This window comes from Panthera pardus, unplaced genomic scaffold (assembly GCF_024362965.1).
Source record: "Panthera pardus isolate Hobbes unplaced genomic scaffold, ASM2436296v1 HiC_scaffold_16, whole genome shotgun sequence".
Taxonomy (NCBI): domain Eukaryota; kingdom Metazoa; phylum Chordata; class Mammalia; order Carnivora; family Felidae; genus Panthera; species Panthera pardus.
The window spans coordinates 150,201,741-150,229,444 of NW_026526721.1; the positions used below are offsets into that span (position 1 = coordinate 150,201,741).

Sequence of the window (27,704 nt, forward strand, 5' to 3'; positions counted from 1 at the left end):
GATCCCTGGAAATGGTACAGATGGGGTAGATGGATCTTTGTGTCATTTGCGGGTGAGGAAATTCGAGTCCAATGAATGAGTGACTGCCTACTCCTTCAACATTAGCCTCCATTCCCTCATCATCTCTTTCCTGGACCTTCACAACAGCCTCCTAGATGTTTTTTCTGCCTCCCTCCCTACTCAAAGTTGTCCTCACGATCTCCAGAATGATGTACCTTACTAAAGCATTCTTTTTTTCATTTTTTTTTTTTTACATTTATTTATTTTTGAGAGACAGAGACAGAGCACAAGTCGGGGAGGGGCAGAGAGAGAGAGAGAGACACAGAATCTGAAGCAGGCTCCAGGCTCTGAGCTGTCAGCACAGAGCCTGAGGCAGGGCTCGAACTCACAAACTGTGAGATCGTGACCTGAGCCAAAGTCGCACGCTTATCCGACTGAGCCACCCAGACGCCACCTAAAGCATTCTTAATGATAGAAAGTGTCTCGAACAGTGGGCCAGGAAGTGTGGCTGCCAGTGAAGCTTTTCTGAGAGACTCATGGCAATTCATCTACCCTCTCTGGAACTTGTTTTTTTCTTTCCCCTGTTAAATTAGGCTCGTTGGACTATAGACTGATGTCTATACTCCTTCTACAGGTCTGTGGTTCTAAGGAATTGTTTTAGAACATGAGCTCTCTTACAGACTCAGATGACGCCTATGCATGGGAACATTTCTTATTCCAAAACTTCACCCGCTCTTGTAAGAAACTGTAGGATCCATTCTGTGTTACACTAATATTAGTGAAGAATTAATTCAAACAAAATTCTTTCTGCAATATAAGAGAACAGAGAAAGATTGACCCACGATGAGAGAGATGAGTAATCTGGTCCACTTGTGTCTTGGGATGGGGGCATGGAGGCCCATGGGTATTAGAATTTAGTCAGAGGAGCAAAGCCAAGCAGATGGCCCAGATCCTCAGTGCCAAGTAGAAGCCATGGCCCAGGACCTAGAGGGAAAGCCACAGCTGGGCCACATAAGGGTCAGATAGTGATGGCAAGAACCAGGAAGCAGTGGGGCATCATCAAAAAACTACATAATATAAACCATTCAGTATGAACAGAGAAGCAAAGAAGGGAAGTGGGAGAGTGAGGGTAGGAATGAGTGCATTTGTAAGTAGAACATTATTCGGATTATCGATTCACCAGCCTATGACTACAGAAAGGAGACAGCATTTACATATCTGTTCCAAAAACAACTTCAAGTCCCCGATCCGTGAAGCAAAGAATTTGAACTCTTCAAAATAGCCCTAAGTTTTTCTGAGTGTACATAACGGGGCTGACAACCCAGCCTTGCTCAACAATCACCAATAAGTCAGCCTTTTCTTCTCTTCGAGTTGCTGTTCACCACCTGCAAATATCCCTGTTTCTCCTGCTTATAGAAGGCCTAGAGAAAGAGCCTTCTGGATTTTTTTTTTCACACACATCCATGCAGTAGGTGTTCAGTGGTGTCCAGAACAATATCCCTCAAATTGCTACACGTTCTGTTCAGTTATTTAAAGAGTCAGTAAAGGAGGGATGTTCATATGCTGACAGCCTCCCTTTTTACCTTCTCTCCAGGAGTCCCACTTGTCCCTCAGAGATGGTGGGAGCAAGGACAGTTTATTTAGAGCAGTAGACTTTCTCCATTACTACGAATCCCATCTGACTTGTAATCCTCACGGTGACCCCCATGGCGGAGAAGTCTAAACAAAGAGAACTTGCCAACCCCAAGTCATTGACACTGACCATGGGTGGTGCCCACAGGCTTGAAGCCCCCCCCCCCTTGGATCTATGTGTTCTACAAAGCCAACACCCTCTTTCCTTTGTTCCTCCCTTATTCCCACTGTGTCTTCACCGGGTGCCTCCATCACACATCCATCAGACTGTCCCACAGCGCTGCTGACTTCTTGCCCAAAGCACACCTCCATTACCACCTCCTTTGGGGAAAGTGGTTTGACCCCCTAACTTGCATATGCCGGGCAACTGTCCCATCCTTTCTTGATGATAAATCTGTTGTTAGTTGGTCCCATTCCAATTTTGCAGAATAAACCACAGTATGTGTCTCAGATACAAATTTTGCTAAGAGCGGGATGTTATCAGAGGCACCAACTGGTGTTAAATGACCTTTTCTTCACTGGTTTCATCATACCTTTAATTCTTACTTACAGACACATCAACCCGCATGGTGTTGACCCATTTTCCACTTGGTTTTGGTACTTTTGGTTGTTTTTAATGCAAGCGTCTTTTCCCTCATATATTTATGACCAAACTTACTCCTTATCATTGTACTTTCTGTTCCTTCACTTATTTCTTTTCCTTCTTTCTTTATTTTTTTTTCCACATCAGACGGGTAATGTGCCGACATCGTAACAAGGTTTAAGGGAGGCGCATGTCACACAACGGCGTGAACATCCAATCGTCACACTTACGAACTACAAAAGGATCTCTTTTCCTTCTTTAATTTTAAAATCTCCTTAGAAAGAAAAGCTCGGTTAAAATTTACATTATTATGGCATATTTTCTCTTTAATTTATCGTTTTCCTTTTTAAATACCTTTGATACTTTTTTACCAGCATGCTTTTTTTTTTTGTTTGGTATTGCCCACTCAAAATTTTTTGTTCATCAGTGTCCATTTAACGTTTTGTGACACCTGTAGGATTTTCTCCCCTTCGGGTGAGGCTTAGTCAGGTAGAGAAGCTGGCTCCGATTTGCTATCCGAGGCACATAGCCACACGGTAATAAAAGTGATACAGAAATAGGATGTAGAGCCCCTGCCTGTGCACAGTGGATCCTTGTTGGATAAATGGCCAGCACAACACGACATAATTTGCAATAGTGCACATCTGCTGGCTAGTTGATTAAACTTCGTGTCAATTCCGGGGGATGCCTCTATCCACCGTGCAAACGCTGCTGGCAACGCTTAGGGAAGATGGTGATTTACTACTGGAAAGATGAGGCAAAGAACTCTTACAGGTCATTGGTGGAATATCCAGAAATCCTGGTTCTCTCCAATCTGCTGGCATCCTTGGCTAATCAAGCCAACCGCATCTCACGGAGATCTTTGGCACACTGATAATGTCCTGCGATGCCCCTTCTGACACCCTCCTGCTACCAGCCCATCTCTTCATAGAGAAAACTAGCATCTGGCATTTTCCAGCTGTTGGTTTTAAAACCTTAAGTGTAGGCCTCACATAATTTGTAGTCATCAGCACACAGCTTTTTAAGTAAACAATTTCAGAGACCAGGTATGTTTCTCGGCCAGTTCTGTTTTATCTTTTTTATTTATCTATTTATTTTACATCATTATGGACTACGGTTCTCTGATACCCTAAGGCAACCTTGTTTTCTTTCAACATCCAGGAGCCGCAAACTAATCCTGATTTTTTTCCCTGCCCAGAAATATGAAATCAACTATCCTCCAAGGGCATTTGTTTTTTTCACTGGAGAATAGCTTTAGAAGCCACAGTTTTACAAATCAGCTTCTTCCACATTCTGACTAGAATTTGGCAGGATGATAGCAAAAATGTCCAACAGCGTGAATCACTGTAGGGACAGAACAGATAAAGCCTCCCTTAAAAAATGCTTATAATTCTTGGGGCGCCTGGGTGGCGCAGTCGGTTAAGCGTCCGACTTCAGCCAGGTCACGATCTCGCGGTCCGTGAGTTCGAGCCCCGCGTCAGGCTCTGGGCTGATGGCTCGGAGCCTGGAGCCTGTTTCCGATTCTGTGTCTCCCTCTCTATCTGCCCCTCCCCCGTTCATGCTCTGTCTCTCTCTGTCTGTCCCAAAAATAAATTAAAAACGTTGAAAAAAAAAATTAAAAAAAAAAAATGCTTATAATTCTTATTGAGATTTCCAGTTCACCTCTATTTTAATAAGTTCTTCTTGCCCTGCCCTTACAGAAGAGTTTATTAATCCATTTCATTTGTTCAACAACTAATTTTCCTTGTTTGTATTACTATCAATGTAATTTAATTTTTTTAAATTTTTTAATGTTTACTTATTTTTGAGAAAGAGAGAGAGAGCGAGCCAGTGGGGGAGGGACAGAGAGAGAGAGGGAGACACAGAATCCGAAGCAGGCTCCAGGCTCCGAGCTGTCAACACACAGCCCAATGTGGGGCTTGAACTCACGGACCGCGAGATCGACTTGAGCCGAAGTCAGACACTCAACCGACTGAGCCACCCAGGCGCCCCTCATTAATATTAATTTTTTAAAAACCCACTATATTATCATACCAAACCATGGGTCTAAATTGCGTTGTCTCCCCCAAATTCAGAAGGCTCCATATTTTTTCTTCTGTCTTGAACCTCAGCTCAGCCGTCCCGAAACTGGCTTCACGGTACGCAAGTGCCATTGATTCTTGGGTCATGCTGACTTCACACCAACATCTGGAAGGGAAGAAGCCCTAGCCTTCGTCTAGGAGAACACCAATGAAACAGAGTTCCGAACACTCAGTGTGATACATCGATACCTCGTTCGCATAATAAAAGATAATAAAATGCGGACTATGCACAAATACCGCTTCTTAAAAAGAAATCCACTGTCAATTATCACCATTTGAGCTCCCAACTTGAATTTATTTTATTTTCCCTTTATATATTTTTTCTTTCACTAGTGCCTTTGTCTATCTATGGGGCAGAAGTTTTAGTAAAAAACTGCAGTCTCACACACGCCCTTGGGTACATACAGTGGCCTACGCCAACTTACAAGGGTCGGCGGTATACATGGCTCCCGATTCTGCATTCAGTGACATCACGCGCATGGCTTGCAATCAGCCATAGTGGACGTATTTCTGCCACGGAAATTGGCAAACACTGCAAATCAGGGCTTTCCACCCAAAGAGCCAGCCGTTAAACATTTACCAGCACAACTCTGGGTTCAACCTTGGGACAATTCAGTTTTCCCCAAACCAGTCAAAACGTCAGAACATGAAATCAATTAACATACAGAATTATCAGAGTTAATATACCAAAGATTATGGTCAAAAATCCCCCAGTCAGGAAGTTTACATAAAACAGCTTTTGGGGCTTTATGTAATATTTTTTTTTTTTTTTGCATATTCACTGCACGGTGCTTGCCAAAGCCAACCCTTAGAAGACAAAAAAATACAGTTGGATTATAGCACGTTTTAGTTGTAACATCCATTTAGTTATCCACCGGTTTCAAGTAATTTCCAGATATTTTTCATCCATCCCCAGGGGGTTTTATTTCCACAACAGACAAACACAGAGAATTTGGTAATTTCTAGTCATTACATTTCTGTGCTAATATCCAAAGTTTACATGAATTAATACACACCAATGTGTTGGCTTCTCAACTTTGCATTCCTTTTTTTTAAAATTTTATTTATTTTTTTTAATTTATTTTGAGAGAAAGTGAGAGAACCAGCAGGGGAGGGGCAGGGAGAGAGGGGACCAGAGGATCCGAAGCAGGCTCCACACTGACAGCAGAGAGCCCAATACGGGGCTCGAATTCAAAAACCGTGAGATCATGACCTGAGCCGACGTTGGACGCTTAACTGACTGAGCCACCCAGGCGCCCCAATTTTGCTTTCTGTAATAACTGTATCTTCTGGATGATATGGAGGATAGAGCCAAGCAAGCTCTGAGTACGAGGTCTGGCTTTGCCAAAATCTAAAATGGGCCAAAGGAATATTAAGTTTCCTTATTGGATCTGAGTGGGACTGACCCACTAATTTGTCTGTCATGGCACCCCTTGGTGTCATTCCCAGGAATGTAATGGCCTCTCATATCTATCATTGAAAAGTGTTCATAGTAGAGGTTCTCATTTTGTTGTTCGTTTAGCACCTGAGTTTAGGCAGGAGAAACATTTGTACCTGAAGGCTCTGTGTAGTTCAATTCCCCTGCCTTGTTATTGCCACTTGCCCAGAGAAGTGGCCTCCCCTGGCCTCACCTTCCAGCTGCCTTGGGACAGCATGTGGCCTGATCCTTCTTTGTGGAGGTATGGGCTTCTGAGCTGTATCTCATTGGAGTCCAGCATTCTTCCTCCCTAATCTCTGGTTTCCCTCACCCCCCAGCCCCACACCTTGAGCAGACTTCCTCTGGCATTACCCCCGTATTCCCACTTGCCTTTGAAACTTGGCTGGGTCGGGCTGTGCTCGCTCAAGGACACAGAGCCACGGCCTTGTTGGAGCTACAGACATCTGCCTGTGCTTGGCCACCCAGACCCCAGCACAAGACTGTTTCGGATGCCCTCACTCTCCTGTACTCTGAGCCTCCCTCTCCTAATACTGCCCATTTTACATCCCTCCACATTCTACAACATTCCATTATCTTCTACTGTGCTTTCCTACCTATTACTATAGGAAGGTTGGGAAGGAGGATATACTCTAACTCTACGCCTTTGTCCCCATGTCAGACACCTGCTGAAGCCACAGCACCAGCCAGGTCCAAAATGGACTCAGGGAAAAGGTTCTATTTTCTAAGACCTGTGACCTTGGAGAGACCCGAGGCTGATCACTAGTCTCCCACTTATCCCTCCAAACACATTTGTGTCTGGCTAATAATGTTGACCGTTTCTATACAGGTTTTAATTTCTGTTTACTTAATTTTTGTTATTTCTTCAAACCAGGAATCATTTCAGATCTTCCTTTTGACTTCTAGGGGGATAGATATTTCTTGGATATTTCTTGGATAGGTTTTCATTTTGTTGTCATTTTTTAAAAGTTGATTCCATTATAGAGAGCATTTGAGAGCTCATGGTTTCTGCTTACTGTGGAAATATAATACTGTGGGTGGTTAAAAAGTACACAGAGGGCATCAGATTGCAGTTACCATCTACTATTTGCTTTTTCTATTCCTCATTTGTCTTCCAAATGTGTTTATCTGGTGTAGGCATATATGTTTCACTTTGTCTTAACTGCTGTTCAAAATTTTATTTATGAACATACCATCATTGATTTACTCATTCTCCTATTAGTGGACATTTTTATTAATTTCTTTCCCTTTCTCTCTCTCTCTCTCTCTCTTTTTTTTTTTTTTTTGCCAATGGCAAACAAGGCTTTGCTGAACAGCTGTATGTGTGCCTCCTTTTCCCATAAATGCAAGTTTTCTCCAGGATCAGTACCTAAAATTATAATTGCTTTTTTAAAATAATTGCTTGATCATAAGTTATACAATATCCTGTTTTGCTAGCATCCCCAGATTGGACCCCAGAAGTACCACGATAATTTATAAATTTTCATCAATGGCTTATCAGAATTTTCCCCAAATCTTTGCCAACACGATAATTTTTAATTTTTGCCATTATGATGGTTATACAACAATCTCTCTTTTTTTTTTCATGCATCCCTGAAGAAAGATATGTATCTTCAAATTGAAGAAACTTGAGTCCTGAGCAAAATAAATAAAAATAAATCCGTATTTAATGACATCAGAGTGAAACTTCAGAAAATGAAAGACAAAGAGAAAAATCTTAATCAAAGGGAAAATACGGTTTACTTACAATGGAAGGACAGGCAGACTGACAACGTATTTCCCATTGGCCGTCAGAAGACAGTAGGATGACATCTTCACAAGGCTGTTGGGATAAAAGAAACCTGTCACACTAGAACTCTATATTATTCTCCCAGGATTGTACCTGCATGGCCTCGATCGGCCTCCCCCCACCTTTTTCAGAAACAGGTACGGCTCCTTGACCACGGTTGGGTAGGTGTCTGAAGCTGGGCAAATCCTAGAACCTCATGCCCTCTGGTCACATGATTGGGTCAAAGAGTATGTATATAAGCAAACATATAAGCTGCATCCTGTTTCTTTTGGTCGCTTCCATCTGAAAGGAAGCTTTCTGAGGAAGAGAGAGAGACGCACAACTTAAGAGGTTCCAGTCAGAGCTCATTTTTTACTTTTTAAAAAAATTTTTTTAAATGTGTATTTATTTTTGAGAGAGAGACACACACACACAGAGTGCAAGTGGGGGCCGGGCAGAGAGAGGGGACACAGAATCCAAAGCAGGTTCCAGGCTCTGAGCGGTCAGCCCAGAGCCCGATGTGGGGCTCAAACTCACGAACGGTGAGATCACAACCTGAGCTCAACCAGGGTGCCTGGCTGGCTCAGTCGGTTAAGTGTCCGACTTCAGCTCAGGTCACGATCTCATGGTTCGTGGGTTCGAGCCCTGGGTCAGACTCAGTGCTGACAGCTCAGAGCCTGGAGCCTGCTTCGGATTCTTTGTCTCCCTCTCTCTCTGCCCCTCCCCCACTTTGCTTGGTCTCTCTCTCTCTCAAAAATAATAAACATTTTAAAAAATTCATGCTCAACATGTTAATGCATCCCAAAAAGAAAAAAAAAATCCTACTTCAAAAAATCCTTCAAAAAATTGAAGATTTCAAGAGGCACTTAAGCAAAGACTACCTCACAAGCCATTTGGTAATACTTAAATTTTGCCATCAAGTCTTGTATTCCCTTTCCAAAGTCTTTCTCTTCACCCACCTTATTCCTTTGGAGTTTCTTCCTGCTTCTTCTGTCCCATAATTCCTGAACTCCCCCTCTTTGTCCAGAGCCCTTTGGCTCTGCAATCCTACAATCGTACACTAACATTGTAAACCCCACTTGGCAAGATAAAGTGTTTTGCTTTGCCAAATATCTCGTGTTCCTCAAGGCCGTCCCACCTCAGGGTTTGTTTAGCCGGGGGGGTTACAGGTAGTGCATGCAAGGTTCTCTGTCCAGAGTATGGAACCAACACATCCTTTTCCCGGTCCAAAGTGCCTCTAAGTATTGTCCTATACCAATCAACAGGCCACCTAGACTCTATTTAATCACAGTATTGAGGTTCCCGGAGTTCTATGTGACTAAAAATGCGTAAGCTGACCTCTGTCAACTAGCACCCTTTATAATATTCCTTCTGAAAGCTTATTTCCATGTAAGTGTGCTAAATCTTTTAAACTCAAAATTTTATCTTCTTTAGTCCGCAAGGCAGCCCTGAGAAGGGAACGTTGGCTTAAACGACTTGTCCAAAGTCATGCAGCTAGTGAGAAGCAAAGCCATGTCCCCGCTCAATTTCTTTCCTGCACACAAATGCCCTTTCCAGAATCCAGTGTCCTTGCTCATTTTCCTGAAACTTTCTTCGAGGCACTGCTTTCAACACCAACAATTGGAAAACACACTAATTTACTATATTTGCTCTTATCTGAAGGTATTGAAATTTTGCAAAACAGCCAAGATGTAGATAACACGATAAGAAATACCAAGAAATTGAGTTAATTTTTTAAAAATCAAGATATATATTAAGTCAGATTATACTGAGAGGTTAACGTATTCAAATGAAGTCTTACTTTATAAATATTAATTGCGGATAAAACCTAAATAGGAATACCCGTAGACTATTGCTCGGGCCAGAGGAAAAATGATTTGGCCCAGACCCATACCCATACACTTCCCACCACAACACTATCAACCAATAAAGCAAGCACTCGTCAACACAGGGCATGCTCAATACACCTTGTGAACCCTGGTCTCCAGTCCCGGATGAATGGAAGAAATGGCAGCTTATACTTAGGTGAACTCAGTTATCCTCTGGAATAGTTGTGTGAGCTTGGGCTCTCATGCTCTGATGGTTGGAAATTTCATTTCTAAGTCTTTACTAAAATAATAAAACTCTAAATGATATTTTTCTTCAATATATTTTCCTTATGTATTCAGTCAACAAATATTGGCCTTGTTGGCCAAGGACACTTGTGATGAGTACATTTGTCCCTGGACTTGAGGGCACTTTTATTTTGATCTCTTAGATATAAGCACAAAAGTGCTTACTGCTCCAGGGTCCCAAAGAAGGAGGGCTCCTAAAAAAACACGGGTGGAGAGCAAAGTCCAAGTAGTCGCCTAAACATTTTAAATGGGGACTCAGATTTTAAGACAAAATGAGTTCTATATCTAGGAAGAAAACACACACACACACACACACACACACATGCCTGATTTTTCTCTTGTGTAAATAATGTCCTAGGTTAAACAGGTTGGTTGGCATAATGCATCTTTGTATGAGCAAGTCACTATATAACATTGTTCTAAAGGAGTCATATCCCAGAGAGGGTTAAAAATGTTCAGAACGCAGAGCTGCCTTAAGAAGCAGCTATATGAAGCTTTCTTGGGTGATGTATGTACATGAACGCTTTTTCATCTCACAGCAACTTGCATTTCACAAGTCAGCAGAGAGAGGAAATTGGAATGACATGCCAACCAAACCTCGTTCTGCATGGGTAAGAGGCATCACTAGGTTTACCCTTGCCATGGGGCCTCTACCTTCCACCTGCATATGATTTTGAGCAAGGGGAAGACAAGGAATGGAAGAGAAAGAAACCACCTCTCCCAAGGCACATGAAGCCACAGAAGGAAAGAAGCCACAAAAAGGGAGGAATCTCTCTCCCTCTCCTCTCCCACCCACATGCACATTTGGTGCGAAGTCCTTTGGACTCCAGAGGTTCTCTTATTGGGACTCCAAGAGTTCACCGAAGTGAAACTTACACCAGAAGAAAAGGGTGGGGATCGCATGAGAACCTGGGTTCAAGTATGTGACTGAGGACTTTTGGAGACATGAGACAATGCAAGTACCAGCAAATTAAAATTGCAGGTGAACGCAAGTTAAGGAGGTAGAGTCGGCCATGATGTAACCATCCCAACTCAGATGACCACATTTGCAAGGCCTGGTGGCACCACGCCATGTGGGAAGGTGAGGAAAACTGAAATTGGAAGGACATGGAGTGAGAATGAACCGTCTGTGGGTCATCAGCCCATCTGGATCATCCTTGGTCTCCTGACGGTGGGGATCTGGGTGACTCAGGCTTGGGCAGAATCTCAGCAGCTGGGAACAAAAGCTGGGGCGAGGGCGGGGGGGGGGGGGGGGGGGGGGGAGGGGCAGTGAAGATAGTGTGAAAACCAGAGCAATAAAAATGCACGGAGGCTGTTGGTAGCCCTGCTAGAAATCTCAAAACCAGGGGCGCCTGGGTGGATCAGTCTGTTGAGTGACCAACTCTTGATTTTCAGCTCATGTCATAATCTCGTGGTTGGTGAGTTCGAGCCCTGAGTTGGGCTCTCTGCTGTCAGAGTGGAGCCCACTTCGGATACTCTGTCCTCCTCTCTCTGCCCCTCCCCCACTCATTTTCTTTCTCTCTCTCTCTCTCAAAAATAAAATAAACACTTAAAATAAATAAATAATTGCGGCACCTGGGTGGCTCAGTTGGTTAAGCATCAGACTTCGGCTCAGGTCATGATCTCGCAGTTCATGAGTTTGAGCCCCACATCTGGCGGCCTGCTCTCAGCTCAGAGCCCACTTCGGGGGCTCTGTCACCCCTCTCTCTTTGCGCCTCCGCCCTCTCTCTCAAAAATAAATAAGCATTAAAAAAATCTTTTTAATAATAAAATAAAATAATATTAAAAAAAGAAATCTAAAAACCACGGTCCTTTGGGGTGGCTGCCTGGCTCAGTCAGTTGAGTGCACGACTCTTGATCTCAGGATCGGGTTTGAGCTCTGCATTACACGTGGAGCCTACTAAAACAAATAAAGAAAAAGATAAAAATAAATAAAAATAAAAACCGAAGTCTTTCGTGAATTTGAGTTGTAGGAAAACAGATGAGTGACAGATGAGATGGAAACCGGAAGGAAGACATGAGCTGAAGAGGAAGGCGTAGCCGTTGGGGGAGGCGGAGTGGAGAGAAGGCTGTGGTCCCCCCCACAGCCCTGGCTGTCTCTACCCTCCCAGCCGTACCTACTGAGATCAGCAAGCAAATCAGGAGAATCTCCGGGCTCAGAGAGAAGCTGTGGCTTAGGAAAATAATGAAGTTGAAGTTCTGAATAAATGTGCTCTGCATCTCAAACCACTGGCCGTTCATCTTTGCATCAGCGGAGAAAAATCACAGGGAAGGAGATAAACAGGGTCATTTTAAAAATAGGAGTGAATTGGCAGATTCCCACAGGAAGAAGGGAGAGAGTCAGGGATATCAGATGGCACCAAAATCCACAGTAACAAGAGTTGAGGAAAACAGACACCATTTACATTCCGAGCCAAATAATGAGATGTCAGCAAGACATCAACTGGAAGACAAAAGTTGGAAAATTATTCTTTTTCTTTCTTTCTTTCTTTCTTTCTTTCTTTCTTTTTTTTTTTTTTACTGCTTGTAGCCAAAGCTCTAGTTGAAAATTAAATGCAAAATCTTGCAGCTGGCAGTAACGGTCCTTCATGATCTCTATCAGCAGAAAACTAAGATTCCGTCAAAGGGTCTGACTCAGAAAGCTTATAAGCCAGAGAGAAAGAACAGAGGCTGTCAGCTGCAGAAAGGGATGTTTACCGAGAATTCGAGAAACAGAGGGCGAATGCAGTGAAAATAGATTATGTAGCAATCTGTTGGCTCACCACGTGGCGGTAAAGAAAGCCTAAGAGACCAAACTCTTTCCTTTTGATGCATTAAGATTTCTTCCCGGATAGGAAGAGAGTGCTGCCTTCCTGAGACAGGAATTGCAAGTAACAAACCCAGAGACTGGTGTGCTTCAGAGATCTCAGAAATAAAACCAAACCCAGGAAGATCGCCAAGGAACTCCCGTCAATAAGAGGTCCCTGAAGCCAGGCTGGCTCCCATGGGACACTCCCTGTGAGTGACTGCCCCGGTACTCACTGCCCACTGTGCCATTCGCCTTTCTCCGGCTATGGAAGAGGCATGCCTAGGACTGAATTAGCTGTGAATGGGCCGCCACCTGGGTAACCTATGAGGTGTCAGGAAAAACTCACCCTCTGATCTGCAGGCAAACATAACTTCCTTGATGGAAAGTTGCCAGAATGTCTACTGAGTCTCACACCCCCTGAAAGACAGACTACCCAACCCTCCTCGATGGCAGGGCGATGGCGGTCACAGTAGGGGTATCTTCACTTCAGCATTAATCAGATTTGCCTGGAGGTGAACAGGGGGCTGTGTGTGAACCACCACCCGGGCCAAGGGCCCATTTTCAGTATCTGTTAATATATCGGCCTTTAATAGTGGCCCTAGAGGCTTCATTAACAAAGACTGGCCCAATATCTCTTACTTTCTGCAGGGAGGGCGGGTTTGGCTGGGTTTGGCTAGCGCTGATGCAAATCACTTCCTATCTTTATAAGGAACATCCGTCATTAATCAACACACGAAAGACTTCCAGCTGCCATCACCACCTTCTCAGGCGTGGACCCAGACACTCCCAACCTTTCCTCCTTAGAAGGAAAGGAAACCTTAGAAACCTAGACCCTCTTGCTGTAAAAGTACCTTCTTTCGAGATCCTAGTTACTTGAGGTTATCTACTTTTCTCTCTACAAAATACTTACAACCTTTGGGTTCTAGAGGGAAGTGCACCAGCCTCTCAAGATTCCACCCCTGGACCTCGCAGCCCCCAGCTGTGGTTACGAATGGACTCTTGGGAAAATGAATGTGCTTCAAACTCCAATGTGAATATGACTTTGGTACTTAGATTTAACACTGTTTTAGAACTTAGTTCTATTGTGCAGAGATCTTTTTGAACCAAATGATTCAAATATAATAGATATTTGATTTGCGATGAAGACCACCATTTATGCTATGCCTTCCCATTTTCTCCACTCTCCGCAAACCTATTTTATGTATTATTAATGTAGTCTATTTAGTTCACGTAGTTTATGCAACAGAAATGGATTTTTAGTACCATGTTGAATATAATACTTCCACATAAATTTGCTTAAAAATAAAATACAGGTATAATTATCAAGACTCTTTGCTAATCTAGTACTTTTGCTCATCTGTACTTTGGATAAACCTAGCCAGTTGATCAAAGGTCAAAACACTCAACTTGGTGGTGGGTGAATTGTTGCCTAAAAGGAAATAAGTTGTCACTGAAATACCAGTCAATTAAACCCAAACCTATGATGCAATGCCAAATAGTACACTCTTTGATTTAACAAATCATATAGAAAGTCACTAGCATAATTATTTTACCAGTATTTGATTTCAGTCACGACGGTGAAGATTGTCAGACTCTTTTATCCCAGTGCAACCCTTTATCTATATAAAATTGGAAGTCAACAGAGACCCTAAAATCTGCCTAGTCGATGTGGGGATGCAGATTGGAGCCACGTTGGCTCCACCTCCTTCTCATCTCATAACATGGTACCCCAAGCACCCCTAAGTCTCCATCAAACTCATTTTGGAAATTTCTAGATCACAGCATGATAGCAAGAAGCCCAAGGTCATGGTTTCATGGCAGCCATTTACAAACACAAAACACTATGTAGTATAGGATGGATGCATAGTTGATATTTAATAGAAAGAAGATATTTTTATCACTACCCTTAACCAACACTCCTACAAGTGTGTACCTATGTTACAAACAAGAAGAGTGAGTATGCAAAATCTCTCCAAGTTGCAACTGCCCACTGTTCCGTTGGGTCAATGGAATCATCTTTAGCCATTAAGAACACTTCATTTTGTTTAAGCAGAGCTCATAAGTACCTGCTAATGGTATTATTAATGAAACGGAGACTTGTGCTATGGAATCAGTCCAGAAGCCTCCCTGGACCCTTCCAGGCCTGAGTTGCTACATCTTTCTGGTGTTAGAACAGAGTCCAGATGGACGTTCAGCAAATTACTGTCTCACAGCACAGCCCCATCTTGCTATGATTTGTCAGAATTTTTGCAGCTTCCCCTTGTGAAAGCTTCCTCGTGATTCTTTATTCCTTGAGAAGATTAGACTCTGCCTTTCTTTCTCCTATTCCTTCTTCTTCCATCTGAGACCATATGGGACTCAAGTTTAGGCCTAGGATTTACATCTAAATATGAAGTCGTATGCAGTGACTTAGTGGCAAAATGTTGCTTTGAATTGTTAATTAATTGGTTAATTAAATTCCTCTGGCAAAGGGTTTTTTTTAAAAATATGTATATTTCAAAAACTTGAGATGAAGTTATCTCTTTATAATTGTCTCCACCATCCTCATATTTCTGACCCCTGACACCACCACTAACCCCGTTGTGAAGAGGTCACTTCACCTCCAACTTCAAGAGAAGATCAAAGCCACAGGCAGGAACTGCCCTTGAGCCCCTACCGCTGACCCTGCCAACCCACCAGAATCTACACACTTCTTTTCTCCTTCCCCTTTTCCCACTGAAAAGGGACTCCTGCTACATGCCTGATCCCCTCACCTGTGCCCCAGATTCTCCCTCCTGCCTCCTCAGTTCTTGACTCAGTATTTCCTCCTCCTTCGCACACCTGCTCTGCTGTTTCCTTCCCACCAGACTTCACCAAGCTCAAGTGTCTCCTGAGTTCATGGGACACCCCAGCTACTGCCCTATGCCCTGCTTCCCTTCATGGTCACATCGCCTCCTATTTACTCCAAGAGCGCCCTCAAATGTCACCAATGGTTCCTTGTTACTAAGTACAGTAGACACTTTTGACTTTTCAAAAGAATCTAAACTTCTGAAAAATCATTCCTATTTTAAAAAAACAACAAGCAAACATCTATTCAGTCAACAAGTGTTTATTGAGTTCCTCCTAGCGCTGGGAACTGAGGATGTGGCAGGAAACAGGTGTTGGTGGTCATGGAAGTTACATTAGGAGCAGAAGGACAGCCAAGCAGTAAACAAGCAAATAAATGAACAAGATAATTCCCGAGGGTGATGAGTGCTGTGAAGACAAACACAACTGACAAAACTAGAGTGACGAGATAGAGAGTAACTATGGAAACCGCAGTGAGTTTCCAAGGGAAACATCTCCGAGATGATATTTGAGCTGAAGTCACCAGTGCAGAGATCTTGGACGAGAGCATCACAGGCAGAGTGCATAAGAACAGACCCGAATGAGTATAAGCACTGAGTAGCTATCACAACATATTATTTACACATACAAAAGGAGACAAAAGAAGGAAGACAGGAAAGTGTGGTCTTGCTGGGTAGGGAAAGGGCTTCTGAATCACAAGTGGGGTGGGCCAGACCTGGAAAGGCAATGAGCCTTATGCCCTAGGGACTGGGTCATGGCTTCAGCTTCCCTCCACTGGCCTCCTAATAGAAAAGCATTGGAGGGGTTCAGGAGGGGTTGAGCTTGGATCTATTGCCTGTATTTCTCACCCTTCAGGCCCAACTTTAAAGCCAACAAACAAATTAGCCAAGCTTGGGCTTAAAACAAGCAGGGATGGCTTCTGGAATGGATCCCACTGGAGACTCAAGAGAGATGAGCCTTCTCCAACCCCTCTCCTTCCATCCCCCAGCTCTGAGGTGAGTAGGGAAAGTGATCCATGATGAAAGACTCTTTCAAAGCCACTGCCGGGCAAATGGTGGATCCCTAAGTCAAAGTCAAGTCCCTGAAGGGAGTCTATTAGTGTGCAGTCTTCTCTCATAATCAGCTTCAGTGGTCAGGGTCCCCAGGGAGCATGGAACTGAAATGAGACTTGGGGGGTCTCTCTAGTATTTGTGCCTGGGAAAGAACATGAGAGCCCAAAACTATTTCCCCAAAGCCAAGTTTCCCAACATATACACAAACATACAAGCCAGTCCACAGGAAAGCAAGATGATCTGAAAGTCCTCCACTTAACCCAGGGGCAAACCCCACCAAGCGTCTGTGTGTGTGTGTGTGTGTGTGTGTGTGTGTGTGTGTGTGCGTGTGTGTGTAGGGAACGTGATCTAACCAAGGCAGAGTCAGGGGATTATTTCCTATGTCCCTGATGGAGATCCCATACTCAAGGTCAAAGTTCTTTCCATGAGTTTGGGGCCATAGATAGTGGGAGCAAATCAGAGATGAGAAGTCAAATCCTAACCCTACTCCATTACAATTGGTTTCAGACTTACACATATCATGGGATAACCTCCCACATAGGGAGAGAAGTCTTGGACTGCTTATCTACCCTAACTTCCTCTCCTCTCCCACACTTAATTCTCCTCTCCTATTTTGCCTGACCCCACTATAGTATGTGGAGGCACCAACCAGAGACAGCATAGAGGGATTCAGCCCTCCCCAAGAATTTGGGGCATTGTGGTCTGGAAATAGCAACTCTCTGAGTACCCCTTCTGGTCCTGTGAAAGGCCCTGGGGCCACCTGCTGGAGTCCTGAGGTGGGAGGGTGGGAGAGTAGCAACTTGGCCTCACAGAGGGGCCCTCTTAGCAGCCTGGCCTCCAGGAACCTTTGGGAGAGGGGCAAGGGTAAGTCATTGAGTGAGCCCAGATAACTTTCTCAAGGTTACAACGAGTTGAAGCACTTAGTTCTGAATCTGGGACTGTCCAGATGAATTGGACAAGGCTCAAAGGTAGTGCCTGAGAGTGTATGCTCTCACCCAGGCAGGGATCAGAAGAAGGCATTCACAAATCCCTGTGTGAGGTTGGAGACAGAGGCCCGGGGAGTGGGAAGGAGCTACCTGTTCACAATGTTACTCTCAGCTCTGACACAGCACGTTGGCTGCTTCCGACATGTGGACTTGGACAACCCCTACCCTCCCTGGGAATTTCTTTGCACGCCTGGTTCATCTGCTCACCTAATATCTTACTCAAAAGGACTTGGATCTTCCCCAGAGCTAACTGTGTCTCTGGCTGTGTGCCAGTGCGGGGAACTGATTAAGGAGGTCAAATGGGAACCCGAAGGCAGAGGGAAGAGAGGAACCAGGCAGAGGATTAATTACAAAGAAGAAGGTCAAGGATCAAAAGTCAGATTAGGCAACAGGATGCCAGAGAGGGAGGAGAACAGAGATTGGAGGACAATACAAGGGCTGTCACTTGACCATCCTGATCTAAAGACGTTGAAAGCCTGTGCATGTTCTCAGGGAGAAAAGACTGCAGCTGAGACCATAGAAGCCATGCACTGGGTTCTGGAGCCCGAGGGCCACTGCTGGGAACCACCAACTGGAGCATGACGCACAGAGACGCCCCCTCTCACCTCCAGGCGGCCCCGCACCGAGGAGCCTGTGGGCATCAGCTGTTGCCACATCAGCCGGTGTCTGTCCCTGCATCCTACTGGAAGCCAGATAACTTGCCCAAGGGCACGGGGGTCAAGAAGCAGTGAGTCCAGGTGCTGAGGTGGTCCATTCGCTTGAAACTGCCCCCTCACTTCTTCCGTGGGGTCGGCTTGCTCTTCCTTTTCAATCTGGTTTACAAAGAGAAACAAAATCCACAGTGTTGCTAAGTGATGAACAAACACTCTGTGCTCAGTTAACATAATTGTGAATTTGTAGACTACCTTTGGGGTTGTTATTCTCCTGGGAAATCTAACCTTAATATCCCTTTGCTTAATTTCCCAATTCTGGCAGCATCTGGCCAAAATAATGTAATTTTTTCCCCTGGCTCAGGCCAGGAAGAAGATATTCTTTTGAAGTTCTTCTATGTTTGTGTATAATAATTCTTGCTTTACACTTTAATCATTGCAGATAATTTTAAAATACATAAAACCACAAAGGAAATCAAAATACCACTCTACTCCTAAAAAAAAAACAACAAAAAACCTAGTTTTACTGGCCATAGACATAAAGAAATGAATGTATACATATATACACTTAGGGTATATGAACTCACATTATGAAATTGTGACCATATTGACATGTTCCTATTTTGACGGGGAACAGACTGTGTTTCAAATAACACCACTAAAAACATTATAGGTGCAACTGGGCGGTTTAGTCCGTTAAGCATCCGACTCTTGATTTTGGCTTAGGTCCTGATCTTGTGGTTCATGGGATCAAGCCCCACGGTGGGCTCTGTGCTAACAGCATGGAATCTGCTTGGGTTCTCTCCCTCTCTCTCCCTCCCTCTCATCCCTTCCCCTGCTTATGCTCTCTCTCTCTCTCTCTCTCTCTCTCTCTCTCTCTCTCTCAAATAAATAAGTAAACTTAAACACACACGTGCACATGCACACACACATTATAAATATGTGGCTCTGGACAACAATTGCTTGCAAACTTGCTCTCCAACTGAGGGATTGCATTATATTAACCACAATTTATTTAGACAGCAGAACTCTACGTGGCCACCTGGGAAATGAGGGCATGTCAAATAATTACAGAACGTCACCAAAGTTCTTAATTTAAAAAAACCAAATGAAGAAGAAACCCCATCAAGATACGTGCATTAGGAATGTACAATACTTTCACACTGAAAACTAAGCTTATGAGAAACACAGCTTTTCCTATAATTTGGGGGGGGGGAGGGTTAAAAATCAGAAATAAAGTTCGTATTCAGGTGTTAGCAATAACATTTTCCAAAACCCCTAATTACATATCAAGCTAACAAGGCTGGATACCGAGAAAAATAAAGAAACACTCGGCTGGAATTCTTGGAATGAATGGTAGCCTGAGAAGGCTGGAATGCATCCCTTGAAATTTGAGAAGAGAATCACTGTACATTTGCTGGATCGCCTGCATGCCCTTCAGACGGGGGACTGCCCGCTCATATTAGACCCCGCCATAAATCATGCCAGATACAAAACCCCGGGTGCTGGCAGGCATATGGAAGCCCACAGATCCCAGGCATCACCTGTGCAGGTCGCACTGCAACCAGCCACTCTGGCATCTTAGATGGTGTGAGCACCTAATTTTTCTCATTAGCACTCCACTGACAGTGGCAGCCACACGGATGCCGCGGGGGATGGCCAGTTTGGGCAGCAATCGCCCCTGAACTCCATTTCAACCAGAGGAAGCAACGGAATTAAGGAGGATCTGCTAGGGGCCACGATGAAGTGACACAATGTATCTATTAAATAACAGTTCTAATAACTTCAACTTACCTAATAGGATTAGATGATGAACTAAGTCCTTCACAATGATAACTCATGGGGAAGATAACATCCTCATTTTACAGATGGGAAAAATAGAGCTTTCCAAGAATAACTTTGACAGAAGAGCTCAGACTCAAACCTCGTATCAGAGTCCTTGCCCTTCCCGCTGTGCCAGAATGACAGCTAGGTTGTATTTCCAGGTCTTATTCAGTCAGTAAGATCAGCCAAGCCCTGAGTCAGACTCTGGGGATATAAGAGTTTCGGGTCCAGACTCAGGCACACTCCAGCAAGAGGGATGCACACTATTGGGTCTGAAATGTAGCAGTGGAAGGTTCCAGATGAGCCAAGGGGGGAGGTGGCCATCTGATCAGCCAGAAGTGTGAAGGCTCTTAAATCAAAGGGCTATGCAAAGGCTCCCTAGCATAATGATGATTCTGCAGACACAGGAGGGGACTTCTTTGCCTACATGAAATACTCTGCACATCATCCCCACTGACCAATTCACAATAGGAAAATAACAGGTAGTTATTACACAAGAGTCAAACCCTATATAAAATGCCCTACTCATCTTCTTGTAGCACAGCTCTGAAGAATGAAAATTATAAAGACTGTCCACATAACTGATCATCTAATTCGGGATCTAACTCCTTTTAGTAATCCAGAAAGCCAATTTGGCAAGGACTTAATCTTGTTAAACTATTTCTCTAAGAAGAAAATGTTCTCAGTGAAATAATAGTTTAAACCATACAAAAACTAGGCATACCTATTGAAAGGGGAAAAACAAAAACACTTCTCTATTCACAGACAACATGATTGTCAATGTAGAAAATACCAGAATCTACCCCAGAAAAAAGCTATAATAAGTGAGTTTAGTAAGATCACAAGATACATGATCAATATACAAAAATCAATAATATTTTATATATTGGAAATGAACAATGGGAAATTGAAATAGAAAAAATATTATGTTAATAGTACCTAAAACATAAAGTGCTTCATTATAAAGCAAACAAAATATGTACAAGATCTATGTGCTAAAACCGCAAAACAAGAAGGATCTAAATGAATGGAGAGATATATACTATGTTCATGTATTAAATATGGTTGCAATTCTCACCAGGTTGATTTATAACCTCAATACAATCCCATTCAATTCTACCAGGATATATTATATAAATGGACACAGTGACCCTAAATTTTGTATGATAAAGCAGAGGAACTAGAATAGTCACAACCAATTTCAAAAATAAAGCACAATGTTGGAGAATTCACATTAAACTGATTTCAATATTTACTATAATGCAACAGTAATCAAGTTGAAATTTGAAAGGAAAGATACATAGGTTAACAGAACAGAATAGGAAGTCCAGAAATAAACTCACACATTATAGTCAACCCATTTTTTTACAAAATTGCAAAAGTCATTTAGTGGAGAATCTTCTAAAAAAAAAAATGGTCTTGGAACAATTGAATATCCATATGCAAAAAAAATTGAACTTCAATCCATACTTCACATCATTTACAAAATATTAACTCAAAATGGACAACAATGTAAATGTAAACCTAAAGTTTTAGATTTCTAGAAGAAAACATCAGAGAAAATCTTTGTGACCTTGTGTTAGGCAAAGAATTCCCACATACAATACAAGAAGCATGATCTATAAAAGGAAAAAAATGATAAATTGGACTTCATCAAAATTAAACCTTTGGTTCTTCAAAAGACGTTGTTAAGAAAATGAGAAAGCAAGCCAAGCAAACCACAGACTGGGAAAAAATATTTGCAAAACATGTATTTGATAAATATATTAAATTTGATATATTTGCATATACATTAAAATATATCCAGATATATTTTTTAAACTTCCAAAACACAATAACAAGAAAATAACCACCCACTTTCTAAAATGGCCAAAGATTGAACACACACCTGACCAATAAACAAATATCACCCATCTTTAGTGGATGATATATAAGTTCATTTAAAGATGCTCAACACCATTAGGCATTAAGAAAATACAATATTAAAACTACGATGAGATAGCACTGCACACCTATCGGAGTGGATAAAGTTTTTAAAGCTGACAATACCAAGTGCTGACAAGCACGCAGAGCATCCCATGTTGCTAATGGGAATACAAAATAGTACAACCACTTTGGAAAACAATTTAGCAGTTAACATATGGTCTAGCAATACCAGTTTTAGGTATTTACTCAAGAGAAAAGAAAATTTACGCTCACATGAATGTTTACAGCAACTTTATTCATCAAAAATTGGAAATAACCTAAATATGCTTCAACTGGTTAATGGAAAACTATGATAGGTACATGCATATAATGGAATGCTACCCAGAAATAAATATGAAAATAAAACTGCTGATTTGTGCAACAAATAGTTCAATCTCTAATGCATTATGCTAAGTGAAAGAAGCCAGACTCAAGAGGATACACACTGTATGATTCCATTTATATGACATTTTAGACTTATAAGACAAAACCGTAGGAACAGAAAACAGATTGGTGGTTGTCAGGGGCTTGGGGATTGACTGAAAAGAGGAAGTATGAGGGAAATTTGGGGGAGAGGGTGATGAAAATACTTAACATCTTGATTGGGATGGTAGTTACATAATGGTGTGCAGAGAACTGTTTGCTGAAAAGGTCGACTTCTGCTGCATGCAAATTATGTTTCAACAAACCTCCTATATGTAGGGCACGTGTTTGGGGGTAGTGTATTTCACATATATACATGACACTTTTGGGGTCCATGGCTTCCTCCTTTGTCTGCATGCAGGTAACTTAACTATGACTGCGCAAAACTAACACTTAACAAGCTACGTGATATTATGGGCATAATTCTACTTATGCCCAACTACCACTGCCCTGCTATGTGTTATTTTCCAGTGAGACTCAGCTGCCTGGAAACCGACATGGTGAAGACAGATGGCTGCATTCATCCAAAGTTAGAGTTTTTCCAAAAATATGAGATGGATATTCAGAGGGTAGGGGGGTGTAGGGTATTTTTAAAGAGATTAAAATGTTGAGCCACAGCTCCTAATTTGGAGAGGGAGGAGAGGGAAGAAAGGAGTCTGAATGGACATTTTTTCAGAGAAGAGATAAGATGACCAACAGGTACATGAAAAGATGTTTAACATCACTAATCATCGGTGAAATGCAAGTCAAAACCACATGAGATATCACCCACGCCTATGAGAATGGCTATTATCAAAAAGACTGGAAATAACAAGTGTTGGTAAAGATGTGAATAGGCAACCTTTGTGTACTGTTGGAGGGAATGTAAATTGGCACAGCCACTATGGAAAACAGCATGGAGGTTCCTCAAGAACTCAAAAATAAAACTACAATATGATCCAACAATTTCATTTCTGGATATTCATCCAAAGAAAATGAAAACACTAACTCAAAGAGCTATATGTAGCTCCGTGTTCATTGCCATATTATTTATAATACCCAAGATATGGAAACTGCCTAAGTGTTCATCAATGGATGAATGGATTAATAAGTGTTCATCAATGGATGAATGGATTAATAAATTTATATATACAATGGAATATCATTCAGCAATAAAAAAGAATGACTACCATTTGCAACAACATGGATATACCTTAAGGGTATTACACTAAGGGAAATAAGTCAGACAGAGAAAGACAAATACCAAGCTCATAGATAAAGAGAACAGATTGGTGGTTGCCAGAGGTGGAGGGTGGGGAGTAGGGGGCAGGGGAAGTGAGAGAACTTGCGTTCCTTTTAGTTTCATAAATTGAATAATTTACAATACAATACAATCCTATACAATATAATAAATATAAAAATCAAACTACCTAGAGAACAAAAGGAGAGTCTGGTGAATGGAGAAAGAAAAACAAGGGTCAGAGCACTAGGGGTTCCTGGTGAAGTTTAAGAACAGTTGCTGTGGGAACGTTTGGCAAAGCAAACTGGAAGAAAAGAAGACTTGATGTGGAGTTGGATGATGCTGCTGGAGACTGTGGAGATGGTAACTGGTTTCCCATCCTGGAGAATAATCTCCATAAGAACAAAAGATTCATATGCAGCTCCATGGATCAGAGCTGAGCTAACCCTCAGTACTTTCCCCAGCCTGGTCTCTGGTTCTCAAAACTCTAACCTTCTCACCCACCCCCTGGCTCTCTCATCCTTGAGTAGGACTTGCCTTCATCTTAATGCCCATTAATGGGTCTTTCTCATTCCTTTGCAAAACCAAATGGCTTTTCCTGCTCCCATCAAAGGCCAGTCCCTCCACACATACTATGAAGGAGCCTTACTCTACCAACAATCTCCATGCCCCCTCTTTTGTTTCCAGTCTCATTCTCATGTCCATACCCCTTCCCATTGGCCCTTAATGTACTCTAAGTTATAGGGGAAAAAAATCTAGAAGTAAAATTGGCAGTCATGTGTTAGGGGGGAAATTTGGAAGTTAAGATGGAGCTTAGCTTTTCAATATGGGTGCTGGGAGGGGCAGTAGCGTTACTTGCTGAGATAGTAAATAAGAGGAAGAACAAGTCTTCGTGGGAAAGAAGTCAAGTGGAGATGGTTGGGTTTGACAACATCCAAGTTGATCTGCTGGGCAAATGGGCCCAGGGTTTAATGTCAGGGCTCAAGTAAGGTTTGAAAGTCATCAGTGTGCCCATCATGAAAGAAGAAAAAATTGCCCAGGCAGCAAGCTCAGGATAAAACCCCAGAGGATCCCAAGGTTTCACAATTAGCAGAAGAGCAAGGATTCACAACGGAGGCAGAAGAAAAGTTCACACGGTAAATTAGGAAATAGAAGGGTCATGGAAGGCAAGCGAGCAGAGAATTTAAAAGTTTTTTTTTAATGTTTATTTATTTTTGAGAGAGAGAGAGAGAGAGAGAGCAGGGGAGGGGCAGAGAGGGAGGGGGACACAGAATTGGAAGCAGGCTCCAGGCTCCGAGCTGTCGGCACAGAGCCCGATGTGGGGCTCGAACCCACAAATAGTGAGATCATGACCTGAGACAAAGTCGGATGCTTAACTGACTGAGCCACCCAGGCACCCCTAAAGACAGCAGAGAATTTAATGACTGAGTGAGTGAGTAGTCAACAAATTTGACAGACAGCACCATCGATATAAAGACTGGATTGAGCATTCATCTAGCAAAGCAACACAAAGAACACAGGGAAGCTGTTAAAGCGGGTGCTGCTAGTACCTGGCCTATGGCCCCTTGCCTTTACCACTATGTGCACACTGGCTGAAATTCCAGATGCCTTTCTCTGCCTGTGGGCTCTTTCCTGCTACAGCAGCTCACTTTGCCATCTGCTTGGCAGGCCAGAAGTGTCAAGGAATTAACACTATCTTCAAAGCAGTATTAGTTGGCCAATGACCGAGGGCCTGGTGTATAAATACCCCAGCTCTTTCACCACTTGGCTGGGAAAACTGAGTGCACGTCCTACATTAGCAACTAGGGTTCCCTAGCAGGACTAAGCCCTGGGAGCCCACAGTGAGAACTGGTTTGATAACACACTCTCTATTAGCTGCTTCCTTTCTGTCTCACTTCCCTGTTCCTCCAGCATTCCCTCCCTCCCCCTCCCCCCAAATGAACTGCTTGCCGGAGCATTGTTGCTTCTGGAGGAACCTGCACAGGAGAAATTTCATTGAGGTGCTATGGGAAGAATCAGGGCACACTCAGTTGAGGAGTAAATGCAATTTAGAGAAGTAAAGGTGACAAATTTACGATACTTTTTTTTTTTAATTTGCCTGAGAAAAGGAGAGACCAGACAGGGCCAGAGGCGAACTCAGTCATTATGAGATGACTGAGCATGTTTAAAAGCTAAAGCACTTTCTCTTGAGACCATAGAAAAAGGCTGAAGCTGTTGGGGAAATGCAGCAAGACCCCGGAGGAAACACGAGTTGGGAGAGGAAGATCACGCAGATCACACATGAATGGTGGAAGGAGGGGTTGACCTGATCAGGAAAAAATGCTTCCCCCTCTGGGACTGACAGAAAGGATTTAAAGACAGATGCATATCCTGATAAACATGTTGGGGCTGGTGGAGGCAAACTAGTCTGGAGAGAGGCTGGTGCTCATCCATTCATGGTGGCACCAACCCTTAAGGCTACGGGCTTCTCCTAGCTGTGCTCAGCAGCTGTCTGCCACCGTGGAGCCTTACTCTATCAACAATCAGCTGGAGGCTGGAGTAGCGCACGTAGGGCATCAACTTGATCTAGGTGAAGGATTTGTGGGATGAGCGTGGCCAGAGGATGGGCAACAATGGCATTAAGGTTGTTAGAGAGAGTGGTTAACCATGCGCTCTAGACTGGGGACATGGAACCAGGCAGGAGCTGTCCAAATGGAAGAGTACCCACAGCTCATGGGACCAGAGGCCTCTCTGGCTAATCCCGGCCTCCGTGAGAGCCTGCTCTGCTCAGGCACCATGCTATGGGGACTGCCACGATGTGTAGAAGCCTGCTCCTGGACAGGAAGGGATCTATGCCTCAGGTAGAGCAAGACTCAAGAGTTCAGTCATCCAAACTCATAAAAGCAATGATGCAATCTGAGAGGCAGGCAGACCAGAGCCCGATCTGAGAGTTACCTTTCCCTAACTCCACTGTTACCTGGGAAATGGTAGATGCATTTCTGATTCTGTTTGGCTGATGAGCCCAAAAATAGATTGCCAGGGTGTAAACATTGGGATGTGATTAAGCATAATATATGCCTGGGTGCGATTTTTCCACAATCACGTAAGGAATAAATTCTTTCTAAGACATGAATATAAAGTCAATGCTTTGGTTGTGTAAACTCAGAGAGGGCTCAGAAAAGGGACCAGAAGGGTTAGTTTGGCCAGTCCTGCACAAAGAAAGAGAAAATGGTCTGCGGTTTTCCAGAAGTACAAAACAGCAGAATGTACCTCTTGGCATGAGGAAGGACAAAAAGTCATGTCGTAGAAGGGTCTGGAATAAACTTGGGTCTGCACTCCTGAAAAGCAGGCAGATGCCCCTTATCTAACAGTCTGAACCTCAGCCCCAATACGTGGTTCTGTCAGTGCACACTCTCAGACCCTCAGAGTAATTGCTCTGGGTCAGTGCTCTTTGGAAGTAAGTCCTAGCTTGTCAAGTATGTAAGTATTTAGAATTGGATTGTTGTTTGGCAGTCCCAATAATTCCAAACAAACTCGAAACTATACTATTATAGATAGATAGATAGATACAGATATAGATAGCATGTAGTCATTCAGTGGGTGTGTTTGTCTTAACCTTTAGAAGCAATGCCCTGTCATGCCTCGGCCAGGACAGTGCGTGGTCAATAAAATACCGAACCCTGCTTGCTTCAACTTGAGACTCAAAGCTAAAGCACCCTGTCTCCGAAAGACCAAATTCTGTGGAGAACCTGAGAGTCACTTAGAACATTTACCCTCTAGCAATACGGTTGTCTTTCTTGGGCTTTGATTTTATCACCTGCTGAAGTGAGACAAGAGAGTGAAAAAGCAAGCTGGGGAAGGAGATGAACCAGGCAGGTGGGACCCCTGAATGTGGGCCGGGATAGAGACAGCCGAGCTCAGCGTGGTTCCTGGAGCGAAGAACAACATCACTGAGGGAGGGGCCGCTCCGAAATCCCATCCGGGCGGCCGGACCAGGGGCGAACGTCATTTCCTTTGATTGCCCAGAGCTTGGTGCATTGCTGTGCACATGGTCTTGATGAATAAGCTAGAAAATACACGTGGGAAGAGATCGGTCCTCCAAGCTCCTGGTGTGCGGGGCCCAATGTGGTACAAGAAATTCTGTGAAAGAATGAGTCAAAGGCACACACAGCACTGCTCGAAGATGTGCACTTGGCCCCAGTCACTCACAGGCCACAGTGGCTTTCAGAGAACCGCAGGTCCTCCGCTCCCAAAGCAGAGCCCTGCGGGGCCAAAAGAGGCTTGGCCCAGGAAACATGTGTCAACCCTAAAGGCAAGGGTGACCTGTGAATCCTAAAATCTTGAGGAATTGAGAGTAGGCTAAATTAAGACGGAGATGC

At 43.3% G+C, this 27,704-nt stretch overlaps 1 protein-coding gene, 1 long non-coding RNA gene and 1 other non-coding gene across 6 annotated transcripts in view; all 3 read right to left on the reverse strand.

Annotated features, from left to right (window-relative positions):
- Positions 1–2,356: 2,356 nt before the first annotated feature.
- Positions 2,357–2,460, reverse strand: LOC128777525 (small nucleolar RNA U13). The gene has a single exon (XR_008422770.1). It is a non-coding gene; the product is annotated as a small nucleolar RNA U13 (small nucleolar RNA).
- A 4,828-nt stretch (positions 2,461–7,288) lies between these two features.
- LOC128777346 (uncharacterized) lies at positions 7,289–16,088 on the reverse strand. Of its 2 annotated transcripts, none has more exons than XR_008422642.1 (3): positions 12,748–16,088; positions 7,479–7,553; positions 7,289–7,366 (listed from the first exon to the last, which is right to left on the reverse strand). It is a non-coding gene; the product is annotated as an uncharacterized LOC128777346 (long non-coding RNA). The 2 variants fall into 2 exon arrangements; XR_008422643.1 differs by lacking the exon at positions 12,748–16,088 and adding an exon at positions 11,731–12,107.
- Positions 16,089–17,913: 1,825 nt separating this feature from the next.
- MOBP (myelin associated oligodendrocyte basic protein) overlaps positions 17,914–27,704 on the reverse strand; it is a 38,005-nt gene continuing 28,214 nt past the window's right edge. For 2 of the 3 annotated variants that reach the window (XM_019418777.2, XM_019418778.2), the window contains one exon: positions 17,914–18,077. In XM_019418777.2, coding sequence (XP_019274322.1) covers positions 18,038–18,077 — 40 coding nt within the window. In that variant the 3' untranslated portion in view covers positions 17,914–18,037. The remainder of the gene's footprint in view (positions 18,078–27,704) is intronic. The other variant, XM_019418779.2, reaches the window with a different exon arrangement.